The sequence below is a fragment of the Hevea brasiliensis genome, chromosome 14 (genome assembly GCF_030052815.1).
Source record: "Hevea brasiliensis isolate MT/VB/25A 57/8 chromosome 14, ASM3005281v1, whole genome shotgun sequence".
Classification (NCBI taxonomy): Eukaryota; Viridiplantae; Streptophyta; class Magnoliopsida; order Malpighiales; family Euphorbiaceae; genus Hevea; species Hevea brasiliensis.
Genome location: NC_079506.1, coordinates 89,088,677 through 89,106,642, shown reverse-complemented (window position 1 = coordinate 89,106,642; position 17,966 = coordinate 89,088,677). Strand labels below are relative to the sequence as shown.

Sequence of the window (17,966 nt, the reverse complement as noted above, 5' to 3'; positions counted from 1 at the left end):
CTCTTTTTGAATTTAACAATATTTGACTATTAAATTACATATAAGTGCAAATTTTATTAAGATAATTTATTTGAGTATAATATATAATCAAGGGTATATAAATTAGAGAAGAAATAAATAATGGTTACAGTTTATATTAATATCATAATTTATATTTTTAACATTAATTGTTTAAATAAATCGGCTAATACTTTATTAATCAAATTTAACTCAATAATACTAAAATCATTATATTTTAATTTCATTTAGTTATGATGACGATTTAATTTTGAATCAAACTGGCTTAATTTAGAAATGAAAATCATATCAAAGTCTCAGTAGCTACCTACTGCTTCCAAGTTGATGCAGCCTGAGGGAGTTTAAGGGATCCAGAGCCAAGAAATTTGAGAAGAAAAATCTGGAAAACATGGTACCAATCGTTGATTTGAAATGAGCATATGTTCAAAACAAATGTTAAAATCCAGCCGCTGCCAAAAAAGACCGACCAAGTCCAATGTCCACACAAAACAAATGCCAGTGCACTGCCCTGTGCGATAAGTTTCTGAAGTTGTCCTTCAATTTTAAAGATTGAAATAAATTTTTTTTAAATTTAAAAATATAACATAAATTTTTATAAATTTTAAAATTTTGTATTATAAAATTTTTTTAATTCTTATTAAACAGTTTATAAATAACACACTCAAATAGATAATTTAAAATATTATGATATAAATAATTATAATTATTTTTTAAAGGTGAAATTATTCTAGTTAGATACTACATTTTTAGTATTGCATTATAGTATAAAATTAAAATTATTTTATGATTGATATATAAAAAAGAAAAGGATAGTTATTGAAATTTATGGCTGATCTGTGCCCGCCCACACAACCAAACGCTACCTTCTGAAAAGAAGATGCGAAATGGCACTGTTATAGGTCAACTCCAAGTAGTGGTAGGCCACTGGCAGAAAGTGCGCCATCGTGCGCCGAAAGACGTCACCATGAACTGCCAGGATATAAGAAGAATATTGCTTGAAATATATTAATTAAAATTTATTAAAAATTAGTTATAATTTTAATTTAAAATATTTATCATAAAAATTTTAAAAATAAACTTGAGAATTAGCACTGTATTTTATTTTTACTTATATTGGAAATATATATTCATTTTAAGAACTCTGCAAGATTAAAAAAACAAAAAAATACGTAGCACTAGGCCTGTGAAAGGATCACACAGATATGCAGGAATAGCTCCACAAACCAAATATGGTACTCAAATGTAACAATCAACACAGAAAAATGAAAATTTTCTGTATATAAAATGTAGATATTATATACTTCTAGTCCGATGAGCTTCCATTTTTAGTCTATAATCCTATATACATCAGATTCAATTGAAACAGAAGGAATATCATCTTTCCTCCTCCCCTATCATCACCAGCTACAACCACCACCTCCGCCGCCAACATCCAACCAGATGACAAGGGTAAAATTTCAAATCAGCTGCCTGACATGCACACTGCTGTAGCTGTCAAGTTTCTTTAGAAAGAAAAAAATAACACTTGCAGGAGACTCGAAAATCATCCATCTCCATCAAAAATCCTTCTCTACTAGAAGTAAAAATCAGACACTGAAACTACCTAACTGGATTATCATCACACTTATATCATCAATTGAGCCCCTCCTTGATGACAATTCACTCAGCTTTTTACAAGCAGAGAACAGTTCCGACTTGTCAACACCTATGCATAAAGGGCGAACAAGATCTACTGCCTCCTGATTTGCAACCTGGAGAAGGAAAAGATAAAATAAAAATCAAATTTAAACCCAAATAGAAGAAAACCTTTCAAAACAATCAGACTAATTGAATCTAGTTATATAAGAAATTACAAAATTTTACCTTGTCCCAGAGGCCATCAGAGGCTAAGATCAAGAACTCGCACTCAGGCTTAATCTTTAAAACTTTAGTTTCGGGTTCTGATATCACCCATTGTTTCAGATGTCGATCTCCAATTCCTCTAGTTACAGCAAGAGACCCTTGTATTCTCCAAACACCATGGCAACAATCCACATAACCACCCTACAAAAACCAACATCAAAGAAAAAAAAAATCAGTAATGGGTGGGCTAATCTACTGCATTTGCCAATAGTTATAAGCAGGGATCATGTATTTGAAGGTTGTTGAAAATTGGTTGCTTACCAAGGCTTCAATTCTGTCTCTTTCGTCTTCCCTGGAAGGATGGTGATCAGAGGAGAGAGCCTCAGCGACTCCTCCGCGACTCATAACAGCCCTGCAGTCACCGGCATTGGAAACCACAAGGTCGCCCTTGTGAATCATTGCGGTGACACAACAAGCACCACCACCAACGCTTTGCTTTAGAAATTCTGTGTCTGTAGTCGAGTAGCCATTTCTAATTGCCATTTCTATTCCCATTTTCTCTTCGCATCTGCTTGCTACCGCTGCCATTATGTTCTTCTCCAAATTCTTGGAGGCGAATTCCGCAGCTTTTGAGCCTCCATGCCCATCAAAAACACCGAAGAAAGCCTACAAACACACAAATTTTATCTCGTCAATTCCAAATTATAAAATCAGATACCAAAATGAATTCATATAAGAACCCATCTTTTCTGTTGAAATAAATTGATCTCCCTTATTCATTTTATTTTCTATCATTTTCTCAGAAACCAAACAACAAACCCAGCATAAAAAGATTTTTAAAAAAGGGTACCTGTTTAGAATCTCCATTGACATCAACAAAAGCAGAGTATCGATCCTCCATGAGCCCTCTCCTTCCTCGTTTACAATAAACCGAATACCCATCTCCTTCAGCCTCAATTACCTCCACCCTTTCCTCCTCTCTTCTCGGCGTCTCCAAACCAAATCCACAAAATCCATCAGTCACCACCGGAATAGCAATCCTCCCCGGCCTCTTCCTCTTCAACACCGTACCTGAATTCGCTTCCAACCTTTTCTCATTTACCCGAATCGCCAAAGGCGATCTTGGAGACGCAGAAGGGGAAGACGAAGATGATGGTAATGATAACGACGTAGGTGATTGTGAGCCATGGATTTTAGGCGACGGACATGGCTTGCAAAAGATGGAAGGGATTCTTGGCGATGAAAATATCGGCGAGTTGGGTACCTGTACCGCCACGGGACCTGCCATCTCCGATTAATTTCGGTTTCAAAAGTCAACAAAATTTCAGATGACTGCCTTCCTCTTCTTCTCCTTCTTCTTCTTCTTCTGTTTTTATGGTTTCGGAGAGAGGAGAAAGTACGCGGAAACGTAATTATTGCTCAACGGAAGATTAGCGGGAACATCATATATATGGGAAGAATTGGTGATACGGCGTCGTCTTTAAGGGGAACTGGGTTGAATTCTGGAAGGCTTGTTTTTAGCTCTGTTTGATTTTTTTTAGATTATACAGAGCGTGAAGGGGGTGGGGGTTTGACTCTTGACCGCGGGAGAAAAGAGCTAGAGCAAGTAGTCGAGTGTATGAGACGCGCTTTGAACGAGAGTGATAATTGGTACTAAATAAAGATTCAATTATATTTTATGATTTTAAGTTTATGGACTAAATCGTTTTCAATGGTCAAACACGTTAATTTTCTGGCGCTTAGTTGGAGACTCGGTCTCCCTCTTTCTATAAATTTTCTTCTTTTTCTTTTTTATTTATTTATTTTTTAAAGAATGAATGAAAAGACAATAAAAATTAATAATAAGAAGAAGTAGCTCTTAAGAAAACAACTTTTATGAAATCTCACCACATTAAAATAGTGAACAAAATGAACTCATTAATTTACACAAAAATTAATTTCATAATAAACAAGTTGAAATTGAATTTGTAAATCTTTGCTCAATATTATTATAGCTCAAATTCGATTTTCTATGCATAATAGTGGACAATACAAGTAAATTAATTTTTTTTATAAATTTCAAATCATGAAATACTCTTCAAAACTCAGTCTTGCAAGTATTATTATCTTTTAAATTATTAACAAATTCTTTTAACCGTCACTAATAGGAGTTAGTGTTCCATTTCAATCAAATTAATTAAGTTTAATCGATTTTATTTTTCAATCTAAATGGCTTGATTCATTTTTTAATTTTAGATAATTTCAATTTTTAGGTTGATTCAATTAAATTCCTTAAAATAACTAAAAAAGGTGATATTATTTAAATTTTTAATACTTGTCGTTTTATATTTTGGCTCCTATCGTTTTATACCTAACATAATTTGGCTCTCTCTCATTTACATATCTATTCTCAATTTTTCCTATAGACTCTTATCGATTTTAATTCTCCGTTCACATCTTCTTTGCTTCCCTCTTTATTATGTTCTTCTCTCTTATATTCATTTTCTAACTCAACGTCTATTGGTGAAGAAGACTCATTCTCTCGTTTGGCTGTTTACCTTCAAATCCTCTCTGTCTTTCTTGCATAAGCGAATCTTGAATGTTCACGCAATGTGATGATTGAGAGTTGTATACATTGCTATCAATTCTCAATTGTCCCACAATCACGTATCATCGAAGTCTCCTCATCATAGTTCCTGCCAAGCTACCATGAATTGAGTTATTGGACCAAATTTCATCTTTACTTTGACGTGAATAGAAAATAGATGTGTGTTTATGCCTCATGAATATGAAAACTTCTAATGTTATTTGGGTATATAATTTGATTTGAGTATTATGTAAATTTTAACTTTTGCATTTCAGGATTTATGTTATTATTGATGTCAATTGAAGATGTGAAAACTTTAATTTTAAATTGTGCAAATTCTTTTTTTGTGAGGAATTTGTTGATATCTATTAATTTGTTGTTGGAAAATCTGTTAATTTTTTATTGGGCGGTCTGTGAATTGGATTTGCAGATGTTGCTAGTGTTGGGTATTGCTGGGCTACTGGAGAGGGATGCGAAAATTCATATGATATCTTTTGCTCCTATTTTGTTCAAACTAATAAATTAAATCGAACTAAATTAAATTAAATTGATTCAATTTGATTCTATTGAATTTTGATTAACATTTTACAATTTAATTTCAATTTGGTTCAAATTTTAAAATTAAACTAATCCAATGCTCTTTCCTATATGTACTTAAATAAATAAGCTTTTTAGGTATGTAGCATGCCATGCCACTTTTTTTTTATTTGATTCATTTTTTTCTCTCTCTCTCATTCTCTCTCTATTATGAGTAATCAAACTTATTTAGTATGGAATCTTTACTCTTTTATTTATAAAGAAAGAGAACGAGGGAAAAATGAATCAAATAAAAAAAAATTAAAAAATGTGATATGATATGATATATGGTAATTCAGGTGTGAAAAAAGTTAAAACTCAAAATTAATTTTTGAATTTTGGATAAAAATTTTTTATTTTTAAAAGTTATAATTAAATTATTGAAAATTAAAAATTTTAGATATAATAAGTAATTAATATAAAAATTTAGATTTATTTAGTCAATAAATTAATAAATTATATATAAAATTTATAATAATTATTTAAGTTAAATGATGGTAAAATTATTTTTATATAAAACATGTTTATATGATTGTCTAATTGAATATATAAATACATATAAATCATTTTTTAATAAATTTTATAGTTAATATTTTATTCAAATATTATTAAATTTTTTTTTGGTATAAAAACGTGTAACAATTTATCAATTAATTGTCGCTTGGTTATCCTTAACAACTGGAAACGTAGCAGATTTCTATTGGAGCACCGCGGCGGTCAAAGCTTAAGAGTTAAGAATTTCAGCCCATGAACGGTGACTGAGCATAGAGTAGAATGTGCTCAATGGTATTTTCGTCTTCTTAACAACATTATAATATACGCCACTCCTTCTGTGTGCTGAGGGGATGGAAACATATTATTTAATAACCCAACAAAGCCCAAGGCCGGCCCACTCCAAATTCTCCAACAAAACTAATACGAGCGGAGAAAGTGCGCGTATATGTACGCGCCGCCAACTGATTGTGACGGGCAAAATGCCAAAATCCACAGGCTAAGAAAAAGAGCAGATAATAATAATAATAACGATAAAGTGTAAAGAAAAAATAGTTGAAAGGGAAAGCCGGCGGCCGCCGGCGGCGGGAGAAGAATATTAAGTAGTAGTAGAAGTAATAAAAGTGTGAGTTGAGCTTGAGAGAATAGAGAATTATTATTAAAATAATTACATTTTATTTTAATTTTAAAAACAAATCATGCAGAGTCTTGCAATTTCAAACCAGTCTATTTTATAAAATTCTAGATCAATTTATTTTTTTTAAGTATTAAAATTAGGTGATATTACAAGACAATTTGTATGCTTTGAGAATAATAAAGTTGCAAATAAAAAAAATATTTTAATCTAATTATAAAATTAAAACAATGATAGATTATCTAGGGCTAAGCATTCAATTTAAATCGAATCGAATTAAATTAATAAAATTATTATATTTTAAAAATAAAATTAATCAAATTATTATATTTTAAAAATCAAAATGAATCGAAATAGATAAAAAATTAAATTGAATCTCTCTAATTCAGTTTGAACTGATTGATTTTTTATTTTTTAGCTTTGCTAGATTTTTTTATTTATACTTGATTTTTAATGTTTTATTGTCTGATTTTAACCTTAATTTGAACTTAACTATTAATCAATGAAATTAAATAATTTATATATGTAAAAATACATATAATATATAAATTCTTTATAAAAATAAAATAATTTAAAAATTAGTAAAGTAATTTAATTTGATTCGGTTCAATAGATTTCCAATACCAAATCAAATTGAAATAATCAAAATTTTTAAAATCTAAAAAAAATCAAATCAGATTACCTAAAAAATTGAACCAAATTATTGAATTAAGATATTTCGATTCAATTTATTTATTTTAAATCAAATAGTGCTCACCCCTAAGATTACCATTGAATGAAGTGTGATTCTCATCGAATAACCAAGTCAAATATTTTATGAAGAAAATTGAATCAGTTAGAATTATTTAATTTCTTATTATGTACATGAATTGTTCCATTCCATATGTACGAGTATTCTAATGATTGATTGAGTAAATTTAAATAAAAATCAGCATATATAGCTGCCGTAGAATAGAAAGATCAATTCCATTCCAAAATAGCAAACGGCAGCTAATTATTTCTTATTGAAAAATATGCAGTTGCTAAGTCATACATTGGGTTGAAACAAAGAAGAACTCAGTCTTCACATGAGACCACAACATAAGACAAGAATAAAGCTAACCCAGCACGCCCAAAACAGAGGTTTGAGTGATGACTCGGTCACACAGAATTTGGGTTTGATGACTTCTCCGGCAACCATAAGAATCCAAATCTATGTTCTCAATTCCCATCATTGTAAAAATCAAATTAACCTCTCGTTTGAAGTTCAATTTGAAAAGTTAAAAAAATATTAAAAAAATATATAATTTCATTCCAATTCCATTAGTCTAAATTAATGTCTTACCATCAAAGTATGAGCGGCCAATTTTTACTATTAAATTCATAAATATTAATGCCTATAAAATAATTTCTATTATATTAAAACTTCATTTATTTTATGTAAAATATTTTTCTTTAAAATACTTTTTAACTTTTGAGATACTCAGAAAAATAGAAAAAATTAAATTACTTTTAAACATAATAATTTTCACTTTTTAAAAGAAAAAAATATTTTTCATTTTATTAGCTTTAAAAAGCTTACTAAAATATGAAAACATTTATAAATATATGATATAAACACATACTATTAATTTAACATTATAATCAAATAATGAAAATATTTTTTATAAAAAATATTTTTTTATTTTTCAAAAAAATATTTTTGTATAAAAAATATTTTGTATATGCAAATTATTTTTCACAAAAAATTTTAATATTAATGTTAAATGGACCTTAAATTTTAAGATGTTTTTTGTTTAAATAAATAACATCTTAATTTTGTGGTCAAAATCTTTATTCTTTAATTAATTAATGTTGCTTTGAATTTGTATGCATCATGACTCCAACATTTTTGTGTGTTTTTCTTTTAACACAAAGGAATTTTGATAAGGCCGGGGACTGAATGATGGTCCTCTTCCATTAATGATATCATTATAAAAGTTAATAATACAATTAATAGAGAGTTTCAAACTTAAAAACTCTAAAATTTCACATTCTCTACATTTCTAATAACATAAAGAAAATATATTTTTTTTTTCATTATTAATGTTATTATGCTAATGTCACAACCTAAATTATGAGTTGGACCGGCACTAAGACTTGGTTCAGTATAAGAGCCCCAAAGCCCGTTGTAAGTCCAACTAAACCCTAACCCATTAGTAAGCCTATATTGAGCCCAATTTCAAAAAATCAACTAGACAGAGTCTGACTATAAAAGGGATTATCCAACGGAGAGTTATTAACTTATCCGACCTGTAATCTCAATAAAAATACATTTGGGGAGCTCAGCTCACCCATCAATCATCCATAATCCAAAATAAAATCAATAGGAGCTCAGCTCCCTCATCAATCACAAGTATCCAATCACATAATTACACATACCTAAAGTTTATATATTACAATCCCAAATTGATAAATATTGCAGTCCCAAACTAAATGATATGTTTCTACATATGCTAAGGACTAGAATTTATATTTAACAGTACAAAACATAAAATTAATTAGAAGTAGACCTGTGAAGAATGAAAGCAAGTTAAACTCAAGGAAAGAGCTCTCCTCTATTCTGGAAAAATAGTGAATAAGAGTGAGCGTTCGACTCAGAGAGTAAATATTTATTTTACACATAATTTCTATAACTATCTAATTCTAATGCATCATTTTCATACAAGTCATATAAATCACATAAAATTACATTAAAGATAATCTGGAGCACTTACACACCCATGTCAAACCCATACTCACATATACATATATGGGGAGCTGATCTCCCTACCTAGCTCTCTTAATCCAAGGCTTGCCAGCGAGATTAACTCGAGCCTGACTTTTGCTTAATAGTTCATATGCGGAGATTAGCGAGATCAACTTAAAGTCGTACTTACCCCGATTTCCTCAAAAATGACCAGGCCCCAAGCGAAATTAGCTCAAGCTAATTTGCCCGTCCTACCTATATCCATCACACCACACCACAAGTATGCCGCCACACGCACATAGCTTTGGATTATCAAAACACAATGACTAAAATAGTATTCATCAAATACAAATGCATTACAGGGCATGCCTAATATATATATATATATATATATATATATATATATATATATATATATATATATATATATATATATATATATAAGTAATATATGAGCATGCCAGAAGTATAATAATATTGAAATTGTACATAAAATAAATATTTACTGCAGTGGCTGGGCTGAGAAAGAAGGCTGTCCCAACTCATCTAAACAATATAGCAAAATTTATAAATAAACAACTTGAAACAAAGTTGTAGAGAATTAAAAGACAGTCCTAAGGTTTTGCCGAAAATCCAGCAGAGTTCTCCCTATACCTGGAATCTACCTATCTTGCAAAAAGGTTCAAACAATACTTCTAATTCTCAATTTCAACAATCACAATATATCAATAACTTATGGCCCCTCTAAATCAATCAAAACTCACAATCTGGAAAAATTATAATTTAGTTTCCAGAACCATCTTTTTAGTAAAAACCACTTAAACAAGCTTTAAAAATTCTAAAATTTTGTCCCGCAATCCTTAACAATATTACTAAGCTAATACAAAAGGAATTATAATTTCTAACCTACCACGAATATTTTATAGATTTTTAATCAAAATTAGGCACTCGATAATTAAGAAAACTTAAGTTTCAGGTTTACGTATGCCAATTCTGGCGCTTGGAGCGCGTCCGGGGCGTTTAAAAATGGTGGGGTAGCCTACAACCTCGACCCGGTTCTAAAGTTTTTTCCAGCTACCTGTCTGTCCGGCCTGAAATTTGCAGACCTGACCAATTATTGAATTTCTGTGAAACGAGAGTTTCTACGCGAAGCCCATAACACTAGGAGTTAGAAAAAAATATATTTATGGAATTAATTAAGCTCAAATGAAGCTCGGAAAAACACTGCGAAGTTTGCAGGACCCACCAAAATTTCGGTGTCGAAAAAATTTAAAATTCATATCCTCACGAATCTCTCGTCGTGTAGAGTATGTTGGTACTCTCGGATTTCTCGTAGGGTTTCCGGTTTGAGAGAAATTTAGCCCAAAAGTCAAAATGGGCTAAAATTTTCTAAGCAAAAATTGAACAAAATACTCAATGGAAATGGATGATCTTAGTGTCTATAGAAAGCTCTCAACGAGTAGAAGGTGTTTGGGACAAGACACGATCCGATTAGTTGTTGGATCGACTGGATTTTTGCCGGAAAGGGGGTGCTACAACGCTCACGTGAAGGAGACTTTGGGCGGATTTTTCAACGACTTGGAGGCCAACTGGTGGCGAGGAAAGGGCGGGGAAGGTCACCAGCAAAGCAGGGAGGGGAGGGGAGGCGGCGGCTGGCGCCGAGAAAGAGGGAGGAGAGAGAAACGAGAGGGAGAAGGTGGCATCGGGGAAGAGAAGGTAGAGGGAGAAAAAGGAGAAAAGGGACTGATTTGATTCGATCGGTCTGCTTTGATCTGGTTCCATTCAACCGATTGGATTCAGGATACCTGAAATTGAATTTTTACTTTGCTCTAGGACAAAAAATGAGGCCAAAAAATTCTGAAAAAGTTTCAGAAAACTCATAAAAATTTTTAGAGTCCAAATATATTTTTAATTTTACTACGTGGTCTTTAAATTAATTTTTAAAAATTAATAAAGTTTATTGACTTTGAAAAATCAAACCCAATTTCTAAAATTCGAAAAATTCCAAATAAATTTTCAAAATTTTAATAAAATAAAATATTAATATTTACACATAAAATAAGTATTTTAAAAAAATTTAGGGTGTTACGGCTAATTTGCATAAAATAACCTATTGACTAAAAAAGTCATATTTTATCAAATTCTTTCTATTTTAGTAGTATATGTCAAAATTTTAAAATGCACAAATATTTTATTTAATTTTTTCAAAAATTTTAAAATTTATTATAATTTTATCTAATTTTTTCAGCATATTCTTTCCAATATTTTCAACATCATTAATTACTTCTAAATTTCATTTTGATGTACATGATGCATTAAAATTTTTAGTCATTTGATTGAATTTGATTATTCTAATAATGTACTTTCTCTTCTCACCACCACTACTCAGTGGTTATTAAAATACAGTTATGAAAGGGTTTATAGTAACCTCGAATTTTCATTGGCATCTATAAATAAGTAAATTTTTTAAAATAGAAATTTTTTTTTAATCAGGCAAAAAATTATTATACTATTAACAAATGAAATTATAATATCCGCCGTCTTAAAGTATGTACATATAGACTTAGACATAGTTATAGTTGGATTTAAATTTAATTTTAATTGAAATTCAAAATTTTATAAATCAGAATTGAAATAAAAAATCAGATAATTTTATCCCATTAAAATTAATTTTTTAAAATAAATACAAATTTTAAGAAAACATCAACAGCTAATTCAAACCAAAATTAAATTGAAAATTGAAGTTAAGAAAGCCTTAATTCAATCTAAGATCCTCAATTTTGGAGCCACTAGCTAGACATATAGGCACTTAATGATGTGATTGTAATTATTAATTTATTTAAATTTAAAATTTCACACTATAATTTTAATATTACTAAAATTTAACATAAATGCATGTAAAATATTAGTTAATATTTTCTTCTTTATGTTATACAGATTTCTTAACCTAATAGATCAGAATTAATTTTGTTTATATTGAATTAATCTATTAAAGAGTAAAATGTTTTCAATGAACATCTTTTTTATAAAAAATTATTGAATTATTCATATTAAATATTCATTAATAATGTTTTTTAATTCATTTAATCCTAAAATTCAAATTTAATAATTTTAAATCAAACAAATTATCACTAACACCATATAATAAATCCATATATAATTGCTAGGGGTGTGCAAACGGCCGGTTCGGTTCCGAACCGAACCGAACCGAATCGATAAAACCGAAAATCGAAAATTTTAAAAATCGAACCGAACCGATTGATAAGAGAAAACCGAACCGAATCGAATCGATAAATTTCGGTTCGGTTCGGTTTTAAACCGATCAAACCGAAATTTATAAAATTTCATATTTTTAACATTAAATCCAAATAATAAAAACATAAAAACAAAAAAAATTAGAAATCAAAACTAAAAAATCTTTAGGTTCGGTTCGGTTTTCTTTGATTTCGGTTCGGTTCGATTTGATTCGATTCAATTTGATTCGATTTTTTTTGATTTCCTATATATATTAATAATTTCGGTTCGGTTCGATTTTTTGATTTTTTTTATAAAAATAATTAAACCGAACCGATTAACTGAAATTATCAAAATTATAAACCGAACCGAACCGATTAATTTTTAAAATCGAACCGATTAAACCGAATTAATCGATTCGATTCGATTTTTCGGTTTAAACCGAAAACTGCACACCCCTAATAATTGCGGTATTTTCTCTCGGGCTAACTAAAATTAACGGTTAACAACCCTCAACCGTTTGGCTTCCTATCACCAATACAAACTTTAATCTGTACACCTTCGAGCCGTTTGATGTTAGTGCACGTGGCAGTTAGTGAGGGCACATGTAATTTTACGTCACCAAGGAACACGACGCGTGTCATTCTCTTAGCACCTGAATGGCCTACGTGTCAACTCAAATCCCTCCTCTTTTGCCGTATCATCCACCGCGTGTAGTACCATCTCGTCCATCGCTGGCTGGATAAATTCTCAGCAATTCTGCTAGATTTCACCCTGCAATTGCATTGATCAGTGTTCAAAAGCAAGAAAGCAATCTTGGTTTTGGTTGATTTAAGAGGAAAGATGTCTTCACACCAGCAGCCATCAAGAGATGAACTTGATGCGAAAGCAAGGCAAGGTGAGACTGTAGTTCCTGGAGGCACGGGGGGCAAAAGCCTTGAAGCTCAAGAACACCTCGCCGAAGGTAAAACTTTTTCAACTCTGTGACTCTGCTGATACTGTTAATGGGCTCCGTTTTAACATTGTTTTGGCTAACAGGGAGAAGCCGAGGAGGGCAGACGAGGAAGGAGCAGCTGGGGACAGAAGGGTATCAGGAGATGGGTCGAAAGGGTGGGCTGAGCACCACCGATGAGTCTGGCGGTGAACGAGCAGAGAGAGAGGGTATCCCCATTGATGAGTCCAAGTTCAGGACCAGGAGCTGAATAAACTAGCTAGTATTTATGGCTTTAAGTGCTGCAGGTTTTTTGTGTATACTAGTAAGAATGTTGCTAACGAATATGTTATAGCAAGGTTTTAGCTAAGCTGTTTTAATTTGTAGGGTGTGGCTTTTGGTTTTGTAGTAGATGCCTTTCGAGGTCTGTAACAGAGGCTTAATTGGTTATCCCTTTTGGGTTGCCAATAATGTTTCATAATAATAACGAACTAATTTTTATAAATTAATTTCTCAGTTCACCTGTATAATCATTTCTTGACCGAAAGCTTCTCAACAGAAAGCTTCTGTTGTGAAGCTACACATATGATTGAATTTACGAGTGAAGTCAAGAATGTGTTACAATGTACGCATAGAGCAATTCATTCCACGTATCAGGGAGCCCTGGGATACACCAATGAACACAATCTGCATACTTGGCTGGATTAGATTTCTGCTTCGGTGTAAGAAGTTTACCATCTTGAATAATGTAAACAGAAGGATGTGCTTCTTTCCTGTACTCTGAGAGGCTTGTTATGTTGAGGAAATGGACTTTTACTTTCATTGATCTAATCACATCTGCTGCAATTGAGAATATTTGCCTGTCTGTGCCCACATTTATTGGCATTGATGTGCTCAGAATTGGTGTAGTCTCGCTTGCACAGTTAACTCCATTTGGGTTGTTCCAGTCCAAGCTCCTATCATCATTTGCTCACTAGTTAATATCGCCATTGTTTAGCTCTTTTAAAAGAATATAGCTAGATATAGCAAATTTTGACAGGATTCATATGCACAAAGCACAGAATAATAAACATGAATTTCAAATTAAATCAATTTAATCAAAAATATTTTTTATTTGAATTAAATTTTGATTACTCCTACCTCGATTGGCTCAAATTCAAACCCACCTGCCAGATCAATCTGTCACCTTTCGATACAGCTGCTAATTGATGCAGACTATTAGCTAAATAGATCTCGTACCTGTAATGTTGAGGTGATGCACTGCTAAAGAAAATAGAAGTGCGTTTATGATCAATGTTTTCCTCCACCCAATTGGCCCATGTCCTTAAAACTTTCTCAAATATTATATGCCTTTCGATCTCAACATACTTTGTGTCTCCTTCTTCAAACGATCCTTGCCTAGGAATTAAGTTAGATTATTAATCACCAATCAATAACAATGGAACACTTTTATCAACTTTCTCAGTTTTTCTGGAAAGGAAAATGCATGCGTGTGAAACTTACAATACTCTGACTGTGGGATGCTTGATCCACCAAGCATATGAGTCGAAGATTAGATAATCTGCATCTTTCCAGTTATTTCCATGCTTTGCAATTGATTCAGCCATTATTACAGCAGTTGTTTTGCCATCCCTAAACTTTGGAGGGTCTACACTTGATTCAACTAGATATGGTGCCCAGTAAAATTCTATTGTAACATTATATTTCTGAAAAATAAAAAATATAACAATAAGATCATGTGGGGAATAATATCATTGTTTATTTTTCTAAAATTCATTTGAGTACAATTGAAATTTAAATTCAAGGTCTTAATAGAAATGATTTCAATACTATTTAGGAACAACAATGGCAGAATATTTATGAAAATCAATGTAACTAAACTCAATACTGATTTACAATTAATATTTGGTTTTATATATTTTAATTAATAATTTTTGAATAATTTATATTTTGAAATTTAATAATTTTATAAAATATTAATTTTTTTTATTTAAATATAATATTCCAAATTATAAATATTATTATAAAACACATTTCAGTCATGCAGCCTTGTGTCAGCCGCTTGTGTCTTTTGGATATTGTCTTGTAGTGTTATTCTTTTCGCGGCCAGCTATTCTTTTGGTTTTTTCTGCTTTATTCTTTAATCTTGCTTTTTGGTTTTTCTTTTGTTTTTTTTTTTTTAATTTTTATAACTCGTTTTTAAATTTTATTTTGTGTCTTATTTTTATATTTTAATTTATTTATAAAAAAATTATTAAATTTTAATTTATTTCCTAAAAATAGCTATAACCAATTATAATAGGCTTTTAAATTAAAAAAATAATAAAATTATCTTTTTATTTATTTTTTCTTAGAAATTTTTAATAAATTAAAATTAAAAAATAAAAATGAAATACAAATTAAAATTCAGACATGATGTATAAAATTACTCGTTTTATCCTATTCCTTTTTAATAATAAAGCTTTGCTTGTAAAAAACTAAAGCTTATTAGTAACTTAACATGGTTATTTATATTTAATTTGTTGATATGTTATGTTTTAGTGATCATATTGAAATTTGATTAGGGGTAAATTGAGAAAGACCTTAATTCTGAAGACTTGTGGGTAGCCTGAGTAGTCCACGCTCTTCTGGCTTGGTGAGACAGCTGATTCTACCAAGCAAACCAAAGATTGCCACTGGTTATTATGTATAGAGTCTCCAACAAACATAAGCTTCTTTCCCTTGAGTTTCTTCAGCAAATGTTTTGCCTTAAACCTTAATTAACCCCAAAAAATATAATTAATTTAATTAGCTTTTGTTTAGATATGCAAAAACATGAAAATTAACCCAAGAAAAACTACTTACTTGGGCAAAGAACACTCTCTGGGTTGCCATCTCCAATTCAGGTACAGAGAGTCAGGCCTTCCATTCTTCAGGCAGGCAGACCACTGTGACAGAAACTCACATTCATCTTCTTTGTATAAAGGATGTGTCTTGTTATCCAAAACCCATTCTCCTGCGAAGATATCACACTCTTCTACCTTGTTTCTGTGATATTTCTTATCATTCTTGAGGCATCCAACGAAAGATATCGACAAAAATGTCACCATAACTAAGACTGAAATGCAATGCAAGCTAGCATTCATTGTTTAAAGAACTTGCATATAAGGCACTCTTTTCTTTGCAACGATGACTTGGCTTTATATAAGATACTTTAAGAACCAAAGAGTTGCTTTTCCTTGTCTGGTTTAGTGAAGGCTTATTACTTACTTTACATATCCAGATGTGAATTCTAAGTCTCCAATCTCTTATTTTAAAAAAATGGGTAATCTTTTTATTTTATTTTTAATTTTTTGGGGTTTTTGGTCAAGAAAAGTTGGCTGTGTATACTTGGTTAACTTTCATTAACACCCTTGATTCTTGCCATAAATTTGGGGGATTTGTTTTGAGTTTTCCTTTCACGTTTCAATATTCTATTTCAGTTGGAGCATGCATATCATGAGACAATTTAATTTAGAGATTTGTCTATTTTTCTCATGATTGAGAGGTGGGGACTCAAACTTAATATCACTTAGTGAATAATATATTTTTAATCATTGAATCAAATCAGGTTATTTTAAGATTTCCATTCAAGTTTTGATGTTCTGTTTCATATTAGAGCATAGAATGAGAAAATCTTTAAAAGATCAATATATTATAATTTTAAATAAGATACATCATGATTTTGAACAAAATTGATTATGATTTGGGATAATGTATCATTTATTTATTCAATGAGTATCAATTTAAATTAATTGTGACCTTAAAGTTTTTGTTAATATGTCTGCAACTTTGTTTTTTTCTTTGGTTTAATTACCCCATCTAAGGTCTCTTAATAATAAAGAAATAATCTGCTCTGGAGGATTAGTCACAAGATTATAGCCTATCGGAAGCAAAAGAATTTTATTATTAAGAAAATAAACAAGGAAGGAATCTAATAAAAGAGTTCTGTTATATCTTTTTCTACATAAAATCTCTCTTTAAAATCATCTAGCATGGTAGATCGTCATACGTCCACAATCCACGTAGAGATTGTCCTTGGAACTAATGAAAACAATCAAGAAACCTAATGAATCATCAACCCTTGCATTACCTGTGATCCATCTTTGAGTTATTATCTTGTTAGCTTGGATGGTGTTCATCACATTCGCAGTACTGCCCCTTCAAGCAGAATCTATTGTTTCTCTTATGGAGTTATATGAATTTTTTTTTAATTGTAAAAAAAAAAAAACTTTGAGTATGATAGTAATAATCCCCTAAACTTAAGACTCGGAATCACTGATTGGCATATTCAATTTAGTCCAATTTCATAGGAAGAGACCTACTATTAAACTCGAGATCACACTCTGTAAGACATCACTATCAAACTCGAATGACACCCTGTAAGACATGTCACGGGACAAGAGTTTTAGCCCCGTGCGGCACCTAGGTCCCCCTTGGCCAGGGCCCCCAGGTCAGCCTCCCCCTATCTGGCAAGCTCACATAAGCCCAAATAATAAGCATCTTCGAGGTTTCCGCACACTGCATGCATTCACACTAGTTAGCTCAATAGGGCAAGAGATAGCTTGTGAGCGCTTGTCAATCGCCAAGAATAGGAGGAAACTTCCGACATCACATTCTCCCCACCCAATCCCGCAAATGCACAACTTGATCACACTCCCTCGCACATAGGAGTCCACACACCATTTTTTGCGCTCGCCCAACGCAAACACTTGTGCAGCATGTTGGCCACCAGTTTGCCAGTGCACTCACCCACTTTCGCACGCAGACATCCTCTAAAATGCCTTTGCCAAGATTCATCATGTTATTCGCCAGACGCATACCAGCTGCTGCATGATAGGCCGCACTTGTCCCTCGGATCGACCCCTTTCTTGTCCGATGTCGGATTGAGAAACCCTTGTCTACCTCTGTCCCGTTGATGCCTGACATTCTCCCCCACCCGATTCTA

General features: G+C 31.5%; 3 protein-coding genes across 3 annotated transcripts; 1 reads left to right on the top strand and 2 right to left on the bottom strand.

Moving 5' to 3' along the window:
- Window positions 1-1,261: 1,261 nt before the first annotated feature.
- On the bottom strand, window positions 1,262-3,290 carry LOC110657246 (probable protein phosphatase 2C 30). The gene is made up of 4 exons (XM_021814393.2): window positions 2,711-3,290; window positions 2,182-2,526; window positions 1,882-2,061; window positions 1,262-1,769 (listed from the first exon to the last, which is right to left on the bottom strand). Exons 1-4 carry the CDS (start codon window positions 3,146-3,148, stop codon window positions 1,605-1,607), a joined length of 1,128 nt encoding a protein of 375 aa, XP_021670085.2. The 5' UTR covers window positions 3,149-3,290; the 3' UTR covers window positions 1,262-1,604.
- A 9,538-nt stretch (window positions 3,291-12,828) lies between these two features.
- On the top strand, window positions 12,829-13,505 carry LOC110657245 (late embryogenesis abundant protein EMB564). Its single transcript, XM_021814392.2, has 2 exons — window positions 12,829-13,033; window positions 13,108-13,505. The coding sequence occupies exons 1-2, from the start codon at window positions 12,913-12,915 to the stop codon at window positions 13,269-13,271; spliced, it is 285 nt and encodes a 94-aa protein (XP_021670084.1). The 5' UTR covers window positions 12,829-12,912; the 3' UTR covers window positions 13,272-13,505.
- On the bottom strand, window positions 13,482-16,251 carry LOC110657243 (xylan O-acetyltransferase 1). Its single transcript, XM_021814391.2, has 5 exons — window positions 15,845-16,251; window positions 15,583-15,754; window positions 14,504-14,706; window positions 14,240-14,398; window positions 13,482-13,956 (listed from the first exon to the last, which is right to left on the bottom strand). Exons 1-5 carry the CDS (start codon window positions 16,123-16,125, stop codon window positions 13,608-13,610), a joined length of 1,164 nt encoding a protein of 387 aa, XP_021670083.2. The 5' UTR covers window positions 16,126-16,251; the 3' UTR covers window positions 13,482-13,607.
- Window positions 16,252-17,966: the final 1,715 nt, after the last annotated feature.

Excerpts from the sequence above, each read along its gene's own strand:
- LOC110657246 (XM_021814393.2), bottom strand. The coding sequence starts at position 3,148 with ATGGCAGGTCCCGTGGCGGTACAGGTACCCAACTCGCCGATATTTTCA. Across the intron at positions 2,527-2,710 it reads TCAATGGAGATTCTAAACAG|GCTTTCTTCGGTGTTTTTGA; the intron begins GTACCCTTTTTT and ends GTGTGTTTGTAG. Across the intron at positions 2,062-2,181 it reads GAGACAGAATTGAAGCCTTG|GGTGGTTATGTGGATTGTTG; the intron begins GTAAGCAACCAA and ends TGGTTTTTGTAG.
- LOC110657245 (XM_021814392.2), top strand. The coding sequence starts at position 12,913 with ATGTCTTCACACCAGCAGCCATCAAGAGATGAACTTGATGCGAAAGCA. Across the intron at positions 13,034-13,107 it reads TCAAGAACACCTCGCCGAAG|GGAGAAGCCGAGGAGGGCAG; the intron begins GTAAAACTTTTT and ends TTTGGCTAACAG.
- LOC110657243 (XM_021814391.2), bottom strand. The coding sequence starts at position 16,125 with ATGAATGCTAGCTTGCATTGCATTTCAGTCTTAGTTATGGTGACATTT. Across the intron at positions 15,755-15,844 it reads AGAGAGTGTTCTTTGCCCAA|GTTTAAGGCAAAACATTTGC; the intron begins GTAAGTAGTTTT and ends GGGTTAATTAAG. Across the intron at positions 14,399-14,503 it reads CATCCCACAGTCAGAGTATT|GCAAGGATCGTTTGAAGAAG; the intron begins GTAAGTTTCACA and ends CTTAATTCCTAG.